This window comes from Hyperoodon ampullatus (genome assembly GCF_949752795.1).
Source record: "Hyperoodon ampullatus genome assembly, chromosome: 4".
NCBI classification, from domain to species: Eukaryota; Metazoa; Chordata; class Mammalia; order Artiodactyla; family Ziphiidae; genus Hyperoodon; species Hyperoodon ampullatus.
In genome coordinates, this window is record NC_136917.1 from 175,850,311 (window position 1) to 175,864,005 (window position 13,695).

Sequence of the window (13,695 nt, forward strand, 5' to 3'; positions counted from 1 at the left end):
GGGGTACATCCAGCAGTCAGAAAGTCACTAAGGACACAGCTGAACTCAGCACCACCCGTCACCTGGACGTAGTGACATCTACCTCATCCAAACAACAGGATACACATTCCCCCCAAGCTCACATGGAACATTCACCAAGATAGAGTCATTCTGGGCCATAAAACACACTTTTACATATTTAAAAGAAAACAAATCATAGGATATTTGTTCTTAGGACACAGTGGAATTAAACTAGTAATAAAATAAATAACAGAAATATAACTGGGAAATCTCAAAAAACTTGGAGATTAAACAACGTATTTCCAAATAACACGAGTCAAAGAAATCTCAGAAGTATTTTGAACTAAAATATTTCAAAATAAAAATATTTTGAACTAAGTTAAAAAGAAAATACATCTTATCAAAATTTGTGGGATGCAGTGAAAGCAATGCGTAGAAGGAAATTTGTAACGCTGAATGTATATATTAGAACGCAGTAAGCTCCGAAATCAATAATCTAAGCTTCTAGCTTAGGAAACTAAGAAAATAGCAAATTAAATCCAAAGCAGGAGGAAGAAAAGAAATAATAAAAATTAGAGCAAAAATCAATGAAACTGAAAATGGGAAAAAAAAAAATCAACCAATCCAAAAGCTAATTCTTTAAAAAGATCAACAAAATGGAAAAACCTCTATGCCACCAGGTTACCTAAGGAAAAAAAGATGCAAATTACTAATATCAGAATTAAAAGAAGGAGCACAGCAGGAACTGTTCCGTGGACTTACAAGAAGATAACAGAGGAACACTATGACACTCTATGCCCGCAAATGTGATAACCTAGATGAAATGGAATGGTTCCTGGAAAGACACAATCTACCAAAACCGACACCAGGAAAAATGGATAATCTGAACAGACTGGTATTTATTACAGACTTGAATCAATAATTGATAGCCTCCTAAAACACCAGGTCCAGATGGGTTCATTGGTGAATTTAAGGAAGAAATTATACCAATTCTCTACAATCTTTTCCATAAGACAGAAGCAGAAACAGAGGGAATACACCCTAACTCATTCTATGAGGACAGCATTATCTTAATACCAGAACCAGCAAAGACAATACAAGGAAACTACAGACCAGTTATCTCCCATGAACACGGATGCAAAAATCCCCAACAAAGTATCAGCAAATTGAGTCCAACAATGTATAAAAAGAAGTCTACACCACAGCCAAGTGGGATTTATTCCAGGTATGCATAGCTGGTTCAATATTTGAAAAAAATCAATGTAATCCATCGCATCAACAGGCTCAAGAAGAAAAGTCATATGACCATACCACTAGACGCAGAAAAAGCATTTGACAAAATCCAATACCCATTCATGATAAAAGTGGTCAGTAAACTAGGAATCAAAGGGAACCTCCTCGACTTGATAAAGAACACCTATGAAAGCCCACAGCTAACATCACACCTGGTAGTGAGAAACCAGCTGCTATCCTGCTGAGATCAGGAACAAGGCAAGGATGTCCCCTCTACCCACTGCTTTTTTTTTTTTTTTTTTTTGTGGTATGCGGGCCTCTCACTGTTGTGGCCTCTCCCGTTGCGGAGCACAGGCTCCGGATGCGCAGGCTCAGCAGCCATGGCTCACGGGCCCAGCCGCTCCGCGGCATATGGGATCCTCCCAGACCGGGGCACGAACCCGTATCCCCTGCATCGGCAGGCGGACTCTCAACCACTGCGCCACCAGGGAGGCCCTACCCACTGCTTTTTAACATTGTACTGGAAGTCCAAGCTAACACAATAAGACAAGAAAAGGAAATAAAAGGTATACAGGTTGGGAAGGAAGATATAAAACTATCTTTGTTCACAGATGGCATACCAACCATCTATGTAGAAAATCTCAAAGAATCGACCAAAAGACAAACAAAAACTCCAGGAACTAATAAGTGACTACAGCAAGATTGTAAAATTCAAGATGTATGGGTCACATTGTGTCCCCTAAAAAAGAGATGCCAAAGTCCCAACACCCCATACTTCAGAATGCGACCTTATTTGGAAATAGGGTCTTTACAGAGGTAATCGAGTTAAAATGAGGAAATTATGGGGAGCCCTAACCAATACGACTGGTGTCTTTATAAAAAGGGGAAATCTGGACACAGGACAGGCATGCACAATGCGGAGCTCTGTGAAAAGACACAGAGAGAAGACAGCCATATGAAGAAAAGGATTGGAGGGAGGCATCTACAAGCCAGGGAACACCGAAGATTGCCAGCAAAGTACCAGGAGCTGGAGTCATAGAATGGATTCTCTCTCAGAAGCCTCCAGAAGGAAGCAACCCTGCCAACAACTTGATTTCAGACTTGTAGCCCAAGAACTGTAAGACAGTAAGTTTCTGTTATTTTAAGCCACCCTGTTTGTGGTACTTTGTCACCATCAGCTGTACACAAGTCAAATACCAGCAATGAACAACTGGAATTTGAAATTTAAAAACCTAAATTAGCCTCAAAAGAACAACATGCTAAGGTATAAATCTAACAAAATAGGTACAACATCTATATCAGGAAAATCACCAACCTCTGATAAGTGAAATCAAAGAACTGAATAAATGGAGAGATATTCCATGTTCATGGATATGAAGACTCAATAGTGTCAAGATGTCAGTTTCTTCCCAACTCAATCTGTAATTCAATGCAATCCCAATCAAAATCCCAGCAAGGTAGTTTGTGGATATCGACAAACTAATTCTAAAATTTATACGGAAAGAAAAAGACCCAGAATTGGCAACTCAATATTAAAGGAGGACTAAGTCAGAGGACTGACACCACGTGACTCACAAAACTCACACAAATGTGGGAGGGGCCAGAAAGCTCTGTGGGGTCTCTTTCATAAGAGAACACCAATTCCATTCATGAGCGCTCCACCTTCAGGACCTCATCACCTCTCGTGGGCCCCATCTCCCAAACCCATCATGCTGGGGGTTAGGATTTCAGCATATGAATCTGGGGTACACAATGCACAGACCATTCCGCAGGGTACCACGTGCAGCTGTCTACCCAGCAATCAGTCTGACTTGAAATAGGGAAGTGAGGGGAGGGGAGCTCCACGCGAGGCATCTGAGGGAAGAGGAGCTTCTAGAGATTTGAAACTGATCTTAGAACAGAAGTTGGCAAAGTATGGCCCACAGGTCAAATCTGACCCACTGCCTGTGTTTGTAAATAAAGTTTTATTGGAACACAATCATTAGTTTATGTATCGCCTATAGCTGCTTTCATACTACAAAGGCAGGGTTTAGAAACTGAAGCACAGATCATATGGTCCACAGAGCTGAAAATATTCTCTCCAGCCCTTTACAAAAAAAAGTCGGCCGACCTCTACATTAGAGAAATTTACAGATGAGCTAAGGCATACAGTGCAAGAGAAAGAAAACTGTTATAAGCCTCAAACAAATCAAAATGGTGTACAAGGAGGAGTATATAATCCTCGTACATCACAAGCAAGGTAAACACCACTGACTGACTTCTACCCTTTAGAATCAACCACACACATGAAGACCATATGCTTTCAGAACACATTTAAACACTACCCACTCCGACAATCTAAAGTTAGACATAAAGATGCAGATGGCAGGAGCTGGGAGGTGGTGAGAAGCCGGGCACAGGCTCCCACAGCCCAGCCAAAGCAGAGCGGGAGCCCTGGCACAGGGCACTGAAAGAGAACACGGGCGGAAACGAGCAGAGCCCAAGCACTAGCACCGCCAGGGTGGGGACGAGGAGGCTCCGGCAGCCGCCAGATCTGCTCCAAGTGCTCACATCCAGAAATAGCAGAGTCTGCACTGTGTAGAGATCAGAAAGCAACTGAAACAGAACCTGGAAGCAGAAACAATTACAGAAGGTAAAGAGGCTGCCTCTGAGGAGCGGGCCAGGAGTAGAGAGAAAGGACTGCTGCTTCTCACCGCAGGCCTTCTGTGCCACGTAGTTTACATCCATTACTTTAATACACATTTTAAATATTTTTAAAAATACCATATAGAAAATGTGGACGGCAGGAAGAGAGGCTGTCCCACAGTCTCCTCGATCCCCAGCTGGTAACCAGCGCTTCTCCCCACGCTCCCCTGGATGTCTGTCCTCTAGGTGGCAATCAGCACTTTAGTTAATACCACCCCTGTTCATACCTTTCGACTCTGAAAACAGCTGGGAAGCTCTGCTTTGAGTCCAGCGATTCCTCCGAAGCAAAATGCAGCCGGGATGCTTTCCGCTCACTCTCCCTCACAGGGCGGTCATCTAGGGAGGAGGTGCCGCAGGGGAACTAGCAGAGCACGAGGCAGGTGGCAGGGCCCAACACCACACCCCGCGGTGTGCCTGCCGGCCTCCCCTCAGGGCTAAAGGTGCCTCCTCGCCCAGCCAGCCACACATGGCGTGAGATCAGGACTGCCATCCCTTGTTCTGGGGACCTTCCCTCCCCTTAGGGCTGACCCCACCACGGCACACCCCAGATCACTGGGCAGACCCAGGAAAGCAAGGCTGGGCTCCGGGGGCTACATCTGGTTTCCCAGCGATGCTGAGCACTGACTCCCAGAGGGCCGGCCGCTCGCACCAGGCTTGCACCTCAGATGCCCCGGAGGCAGGAAAGGAAACACACACGCAAGTTCTCACGCGGGCTCTACCTTCTCATCTCCTCTTAACGCACATCCTGGGCGCTGGGCGAGGCTCCCAAACCACACTGAGCACCCCCAGCAAGTGCCCATGGGTGAGGAGCCTGAACACACTGGAGAGAAGACGCCCTGGCCATGTGCTGGCGCCCAGGGTTTACATCCTCAGGTCCTCGGGACCAGAACAGGAGACAGAGCCATGTTTAAAGTGTCCCCGCGAGTGCCCTGGGCCCAAGAAGACCCCACTCGTCCACAACCGCACCTCCTCAGAAGCACCTGAGGGGGGCTCCCCTCCCCAACGCCGGAGCTCGGCCCTCGGGATGGCTGCCACAGAGCTCCTAGGGAGCACAGAGCCCACGGCACCCCGGGAGGTGCACCAGCTCAGTGAGAAACGAGGGAACGAGGAGGTGCCCAGTACCCACTTCCACAGGTGTGGCCACCGCACAGCAGCCCCGCCCCGCACGTGGGACGCCCCCAGCAGCCCCTCTGTCCTCTCAGGGACGCCATCCACCACACACCAGCCTGGGGCCTCCCGTCTCACGGCCTGGACGCTGCCTTCGTGCCGACAACACATGACTCTACTTGCCCAGCCTGAACTTTGCTTCTGCGTCAGTTCCACATCCCTTACTCTGAGCATCCTTCTCTGGACGGTTCCACTCTAAATTCAAACTCAATATGACTAAAATCAGATGCAAACCCACCTTCTCCCCCAGACCACATGCTCTCCTCACTGCAGCCCTCTCCCAGACCCCGGCCCAGGGCGCCCCCAGATCACTCTGGCGGCACCCTGCTGGGAGACAGGGCCTTCCAAGGGTCCCCCACTCCCGCACTGACTGACTCCAGTTATGCTCCCGCCTCACGTTTGAAAGCACCTTTCACGTGTGGGAAGGCTCTCACAACCCCTTCTCTATAGGAGCAGTCTAAGACTGAATTTACAACTTTCATCACAAACGGAAACAAATGATTTAAGACTGAAGACTGCAAAAACTTTCCGTAAGGATTGTCATGCTTCTGAAAAAGAGTCCAATTCAATTGTTTATAGGATACTTAACAGTCAAATAAAAGTTAGAACACAAGCACTTAATCCTCCCAAATATCTAAAAATTAACATTAAATGTTGAAATTCTAAGTAGGTTTGAAACTAAACAGCGTGCCTCTGGGGGTTGGTGCCCCTAGGCCCAGGCAGGCACAGCCTAAGGGTGTGGCCAGGCTCCCCAGAGCTCACGGCCCGCCAGGACCGGGGTCCAGGAGGTAAGCCAACGCACGCGCGCAGCTGGGGTGTTCATGAGACAAGCTTTGTGCAGCTGAGAGGTGCCGCCGGTGGGGTGTCTACAGGCTCTGGTAGACCCTGAAAGGATAAGAGCCATGGTCTGCCCACCAGGGAGCCAAGCATTTACCTGACAGATGCTGCCATGATGTGGGTCTCATTTTGGTTTGGATAACTCAGTGCCTGGGAGGTGGAGACACCCTGAAAGCCCCCCAGCCTCCCCAGGCAGTCAAGGGCCCTCAGGACGGAGAACACGCCATGATCACTGGGGGCATGGAAGGACCACCCTCCTCCAGTCAAACACCGCTGCACCACTAATCAGTACTTCACACAGGAGCACCCAGGCCCAAGATCTAAGCCCCTCCTTCCCCGGGGCTTCCACAGCTGGCATGCCCTCGGGCTCAAGCGCCAGCTCTCTCCCCGGGAAGTGCGACATGGGGGCGGGTGGGGGTGGCATTAGCAGTGCCCTGGCCACACTGCTCACAGCACAGTGGCTCCTGAGAGCCGAGACAGTGGGTGGGAAGATGCTGCGGCTTCCCCAAGCACAACCCTCCTGACTGGGCATTGCTGGTGGGCACCCCGGTCGCTCGGCCTGCGAGCCTGAGAGATCCGGTTCTTTTAAGGCTACAGGCCACTGAGCCAAGGTGGTGACTGCACCTGCCAACAGGACCTCACACTCTCTCGTGTCTGTCACCTGGGGAGGGCGTGGCACAATGAGCTTCTCGCCCGTGTCCTCCCAGGTGGACGTAAAACCAGGTTGAACCCAGCTGTCCAGCTGAGCCTGAGACGATGCCCAGGAGACCATGCCAGGAAACAGGGCACCAGGAACAGCTAGAAAGCAGAGCCAGCCCATGCTTGTGCCCGGGGCCCAGCAGCCACCTGTGGCCGCAAGGAAGGGGCTCCCTGCCACCTTCCAGGCAGCTCTCCTGTGAGAGGAGGAAATCAGCTTCCCTTTCCAGAAGGGTCAACAGCGCCATCACCCCAAGAACACGAGACACCCCTCGGGCAGCACCACGCGAGGCCAGGAGCGCGGCCGGCCTACCCAGCTGCCGGAGCCGCGGGAGCATGCGCACCACGAAGAGGCGGTAGTCCGACCTGCTCTCCACCACGGGGTTCAGCCGGAAGTCCACTTCCGCGCGCTCCGTTAAGCAGTGGAGCCGGAAGACCTCCGCCAGCGAGGAGATGCGGTTGTGGTCGACGCTGAGACGCTCCAGCGCCGCCAGGTACTCGATGCCCTGCCAGGACAAACACGGCAAGACAGCCATTAGCACGAACCAGCCCCCAACCTCAGAGACGCGCTCGAAACGCACACGCGCCATCACCGGGAGAGCAAGGGGGGAAGGCGTGCTGCGCACCCACGGTGAGGCGGCCGCGCGGGCCGACCGCGGGGAGAGCACCGCCGAGCTGAGCCCCCCGCACACGCTTCGCGCCCTCCGCACGCAGCCCTGTCCGCGGAAGAGCCGCTGCTCCCGTTTCACAGCCGAGAGGATGGGGCTGAGGGATGAGCCAGCGCTGGTGCAGCCCGGACCGACCGGCACCCGCACGGACTCTGAGCGGCTCCTCCCCGCGGTCAGGGGCACTGACGGCCGGCCTTTCTCCCCGCACGAAGCCCCGCAGTGTCCGCAGGGCGGTCCCACCCGCCACCGCCTGGGTGACTTCCTACTCCCTCACGAGGACCAGCGCCCGCCCAGCGCCTGCCGTGTCAGGCGCGCAAGCCATGCGAGGGCCCGAGGCCGCCAAGAGTCAGACTTAAACAGATGTGAAGCTCAGTGTGGATGAAGAAAACGACAGCTGACAAAGGATGAAGGGTGACCGGCATGCACACATTCGTCTTTCGGGCCTTATTTCCTTTACAGATACAACCATCTTCATCAGAGAGCTATGACTTCTTATTAAAGTAGTTCGAAGACATAATGTGATGCATAAGAAATCCAGCTCACAGCAAACAGAAGAAAATCAGCACAAGACTTACAATCACCGTTAAGTGTATGGCTTACAAGTATTATAAGCATAGTCATAAAACAGACTGCCTTTTTTACCATAAATGTACTACCCACTGCTATTGACAGCAATAAATTTTCTTTCAAGAAACAAACCTAAAACTTACCTCTAGACTAACCAAGGAGTTTCGTGAGAGATCTAGAGATTTTAGACCTGTTAAATTCATCAAAGAATTTCCTAGGTGAGTAATCTTTTCTTGGTAAGTTCCAGGAATAGATAATGACCGAAGTTCAGCTAAGAATAGAAAATTAAGAGATTTTAACTTTATTATTTTATTGAAAATAAATTATTGCAATAATTTATTCTCTCTCCAAAACCCTCTCACCAGGAAACCCTCCTAAGGGGGTTCCCACTTCCACACCTGACTGCTCAGCCCCATTGCCTGTGGGCCTCTGTGCAGGGATCGCAATCTGAAACCCACTCGGTGGCTGACCTGACCACCCGTGCTGTTACAGGTGAGGGCCAGCTGCACACAAGGTGCACCGAACACCTCTACGTGGCACACCCAGTAAGCAGCCGTTAGACAAACATCACTACAAAAGTAAGCTTCTGTAATGAAAAAGACACTGTGTCTGGATGCACCAGTATCTTCCCAGGAACTTTTGTTTTAAAACACATCTTGATTACATATGAAACTGGTTTTGGGGCTTCTAGTTCCAGACAAGACAGAGGAGACACATTTCACCCTATTCCTCCCCCTTTATTAGACCTAAAAACCCTGGACAAGAACATGGGAAGCAACTCTGAGGCGTGGTGACTCTGAAGCATGGGGACTGTCTAGGGACCTGAAGAAAATGGTCAAGCACTGAGGGTTGGTTTTGTTCTGTCTCCTGTACATCCCAATCTGAGTGCAAGAGAAGCTGGCCACCCAGAAACACCCATGGACACCTACCAAAAGATATGGGTAAGCCTGCTGTCCGTGGTCAAAGGACCAGGAGGGGTGGCCTTGCAGGACAGACTCCTGACAACCTCAGCCCCACTCCAGCCCAACGCCAAGAAAAAAAAAAAAAATGTACCTCGTACACCTGGCCTCGCACAGTGGCCAGCACCAGGACAGTGTGAGTGGACATGACGACTTCCCTGGACTGGCTGTAACGAGGCATCTGCAGATGCTATGTGTGTGACAGGGGCCTGGCTACCACCTCAGCAACAAGGCAGCACCCAGGCAGTGCCAGTACTGAGTAATGAGATTTAAATAGGAAGCAGAGTCCCAATCAAAATGACCAATCAAAAATGATCAAGAACTAGGAAAATCTCAATCTGAATGACAGAAAACAATCAATAGATACCAATAATGAGATGACAGAAATTAGAATTATCTAACAAGGATTTTAAAGTAACTGACATACAAATATTTCAATGAGCAATTATGAACATGATTGAAACAAATAAGAAAATAGGGATGCTTGGCAAAGAAACAGAAGATGTAAAGAAGAAACAAACAGAAATTTCAGAAATGAAAAATACAATAACTGAAAGAAACAAAAAACCACGGGAGCAGCTCAATAACAGAATGGAGATGACAGAGGAAAAAATTCAAAGAGAGAAAATGCAAAGATAAACTGAACAAAATTGTCCTTTCTGACCACCAGAAAGAAAACAGACTTTAAAAAACTGAACAGAGCCTCAGGGGCCTGTGGAAGAAGAAAAAGCAATCTAACATTCATGTCATTGGGGTCCCAGTGGAGATCCAATCAGAGTTTCAAGAAGAAAAGAAAAACAGTATGGCTAAAAATAAAAAATTTTAAGTTAAAGAAATAATGGCTGAAAAAACTTCCCAAATTTGGCAAAACATATAAACCTACATGTTCAAGAAGTTGAGAAAACCCCAAACAGAATAAAGGCAAAAACTGACACATCAGAATCAAACTTCTGAACACTAAAGACAATGAAAGAATCTTGAGAGCAACCAGAGAGAGAGGCATTACCCAGAAGGAGAAACAACTCCCATGGCAGGGGGTTACTCCTCAGAAACCATGGTGCTGAAACAAAGGAAGTGCTCTCACATTTTTCCATTGCTGAAAGAAAAGAACTTTAAACTCAGAAATCTATATCCACCAAAAACAGCCTTCAGGACTAAAGGTGAAATATAGATATTCTCAAATGAAGAAACACTAAGAGAATCTGTCACCAGCACACCTCCCTAAGATAACTGCTAAAGAAAGATCTTCAAACATTAAGGAAAGATAAAAGAAGGAAACCTGGGACATCAGGAATGAAGAAAGAATAATGAAACAGGTGAACATGCGGGTCAACGTTTCCTCCTAAGCTATTTAAACTGTTGGATGACTATAAAAAGAAAAAGTCATATCATTACTGTGGTTCTCAGGTATGCAGGGGAAATGTCTAGACAACTAAATGATAAAGTGGGAAGATAATGAAACCTAAATGGTGGTAAAATTTCTATATTCACCTGACGTGGTAAACCGTTCACACGAGTAGACTGTGTTAAGTCACATACTGTATACTGTAATTGTAGAGCAACCACTAAAAAAGCTATACAAAGAGATATGCTCAGAAATATAATAGATAAATCAAAATGGAATACTAAAAAATACTCAAGTAAACCACAGGAAGGCAGGAAACTGGAAACAAAAGAAAAAACAAAGGGAACAAACAAAAAAAAATAAATGGCTCACTTAAGCTCTGCTGTATTAACACATTAAATGTAAATGGTCTAAATACACTATAAAAGATAGAGACTGGCACTGTAGATTAAAAATGATATACAGTATACACTGTCTACAAGAAACTCATTTCAAATATTATGATATAGGTAGGTTTAAAGATGAAATAGCACATAGATGGGTAAAGACATACCCTGCAAACACCAAACCAAAGAAAGCTGGAGTGGCTACACTAATATCAGATAAAGTGGATATCTCACTGTAGAAAATTATCAGGGATAAGAAGGAATAATACTACATATGCTACAAGGGTCACCTCAACAAGAAGACATAAAAATTCTAAATATGTATGCACCAAATAGCACAGCTTTGGTGCATACATATTTAGGATCTTTAAGTGAAAAGAGAAATAGACACATCCACAATTAGAGTCAGGGGTCTCAATACCCCTCTTCTGGTAATTAAGAGAATCACTAGACAGAAAATCATCAAGGATATAAAAGAATTGAACAACGTCACAAGTCCACAAGATCAAATTGACATTTATATAACACTCCAGTCAATGACAGAGTACACATTCTTTCCAAGTGCACTTGGAACATTATAGACCAGATCTTGGGCCATAAAACAAACTTCAAATTTAAAACAATTAAGATCATACAGAGTATGTTTTCTGACCATAATGGAATCACACCAGAATCAATAACAAAAAGAAAAAAATACCAAACAAACTAGGAAAACCTCCAATCACACAAAAATGAAAAGAACACACTTCTGAACAATCCATAGGTCAAAGAGGAAGTCAAGGGAAATAAACAAACACAGTGAACTAAATGAAAATGAAAATACAACATAACAAAACTTGTGGATTCAGCTAAACTTGTGCTTAGAGGGAAACTTATAGCACTAAAATGTTTATATTATACTAAAAAAGGTCTCAAATCAGAAATCTAAACCTTCATCTCAAGAATCAAAAAAAGAAGAGCAAAATAAATGCAAAGCAGCAGAAAGAAGAAAATTATACAGAATACAGAATCAATGAAATTTGAAACCAGAAAACCAATGGAGAAAAAACAAAAGTTGGCTCACTGAAAAGATTAACGAAATTCATAAACCTCCAGAAAGACCAAGAAAGAGAAGACAGAGATGACCAATAACATGGACCGGAAGAAGGGTATCACTACAGACCCCAGAGACATTAATAGGCTAATAAGGAAATACCACAAACTCTACACACATAAATTTAACAACTTACATGAAATGAACCAGTTTCGCAAAACCCCAGACAACTATAACTCACCTAAGATGAAGGTGATGATATAAACAGTTCTCTAATGACTAGAGAAACTGAATTTGTCATTTAAAAGCTTCAAATACAGAAATTTCCAGGCCCATAAGGTTTCACTGGAAAACTCCATCAAACAAAGAAGAATCGGCACCAATTTCACACAATCTCTTCTGGAAAACAAAAGAAGGGGCAATTTACCAACTATTTCATGAGTTGGGCATTACGTGGATGACAAAACTAGACAAAAACAGGAAAACGGAAAACTAGCGACCCGTATCCCTCAGGACATGGGCCCACAGATGCCCAGCACAGGAAGAGCAGGGTCCGGGACACCCTGGAGTCCTACAAAAGGAGGGCACGCTCCTCCTCCAGACACGAAGGCGCTCCAAGCTTTTTCAGAAAATCAGCCTAACGCACCTTATTAACGGGGAAAGAAAGCCCAAGTGACCTTATCAGTCAAGGCGAAAAGCACTGGCGCAAGGGCTCAGCAAACGCGGCTCAGAAGAGCTTGGCCCCCACCTCTCCGGGGACTCGGCTCGGAACCCCAGCCCCTCCCCCACCCTCCCCCACTTCGGGCCCCCCCAGGCCTGCCCCCTCACGCCCCACCGCTGCTCCGGGCTCCCCACCCGCTCCCGGCCTGCCCCGCAGCCCACCCCTCACCGTCGCCCCGCCAGGCCTGCGACCGTTCGGGAACCGCGGTCGCGTTTCGGCACCTCTGGCCCGACCGGTCCGCCGACACCTCGGCGGGAGGCTCGCGCCCCCGGCCAGCGCCGCCCACCCGTCCGCCGCCCGCCGCGCACCCAGGCCGCGGTGAGGCGCCAGCCCGGTCTTTCCCCGGATCTTCTCTTCACACAGAACCAGCCGCCCCGCCGGCGCCATTCTTTCAAACGGCGCGCACCTGTCCGCGCCTGCGCGCTGTGGCTGCCGACGGCCGAGGCGCGGGGCCAGGATCCAGGATGGGACCGCGGGGGCGGGGGTCGGGGGGGCGGATCGAGGCCGAGGGGGCGGGGAGGGGCCAAGGACCTCTGCGGGGTGCGGGGTGCGGGGTGTGAGGAAGTGGACGAAGCTGCCGGGAGGAAGCGTTAGGGGAAGTCGGTGTCCGCCCCAGGGCTTACCTGGGGACTCGCCGCCCTTGGAGACCTCGCCTCACCTGGGCACCTGCCCCACCTGGGGACCCTCCCCACCCCCAGATTCGCCTGCGTCCTGGGCTGCGGGCGCCCCAGGTTCTGCGCGAGGGCTCCTCACGTGGGGTCGCAGTGCTCTCCCGCCACGGTCAGGTGACTCGGCGGCAGCGGGTCCTGCTCTGCCCGCATCCTCAATTTCTAGGTGATGAAGTCTGGGGTCTGGCCTTGAGACTCATCAGCTGACCGAGGGGTTCACGGCGTGTCCGGCTCCCTGGGCCCTTTGTGGAGCACCTTTAGGGAAGACTTCCCTACGGTCTGGATCTGCCCCAGCCAGCTCGAACCCTGGGGGTGCCCCCTCCCTCCCGGGTCACCCCAGAGGGTGCCCCTACTGCCTCTCACCCCAGATTTGACTGGCCTGTTGGCAACATCCCCTGGCATGTCACAGCCTGGGTGGTGGCATAGGGGGGTGTAGGTGGGCTTGTAGGGTCAGGGGTGAGGGGCAGTGGTGTAGACAAGGGAAGTATGGCAGAGGGTGTAGGGGAGACGTACGGGGTGTGCGCAGGGGCTGGCGGGCGGGGGCATCAGGGTGCCTGAGTCTCTCCTGAGCGGGGGGCGGGGCTTCAAGCCTGCTGCACCAGGCCTGTGGGGCTGTGCCATTTACGGAGGCCGGCAAACACTCAGCGATATTTTGAGTCTGGATTGCCAAGTGACTGCCCACAGTTCCAGGCGATATATTGCCATCATCTCACTTCCTACAAGACCGTGG

The 13,695-nt window shown here is 48.9% G+C and overlaps 1 protein-coding gene across 1 annotated transcript in view; it reads right to left on the reverse strand.

The window, feature by feature from the left end:
• The window catches only part of CEP72 (centrosomal protein 72), a gene marked incomplete at both ends in the record, with an annotated part of 32,390 nt that extends 19,706 nt beyond the window's left edge, over positions 1-12,684 (reverse strand). The window contains 4 exon segments of the mRNA XM_079701630.1: positions 4,146-4,254; positions 6,932-7,124; positions 7,997-8,124; positions 12,606-12,684. Of these exon segments, the coding sequence (XP_079557756.1) occupies positions 4,146-4,254; positions 6,932-7,124; positions 7,997-8,124; positions 12,606-12,684 (509 nt within the window).
• Between the last annotated feature and the right edge of the window lie 1,011 nt (positions 12,685-13,695).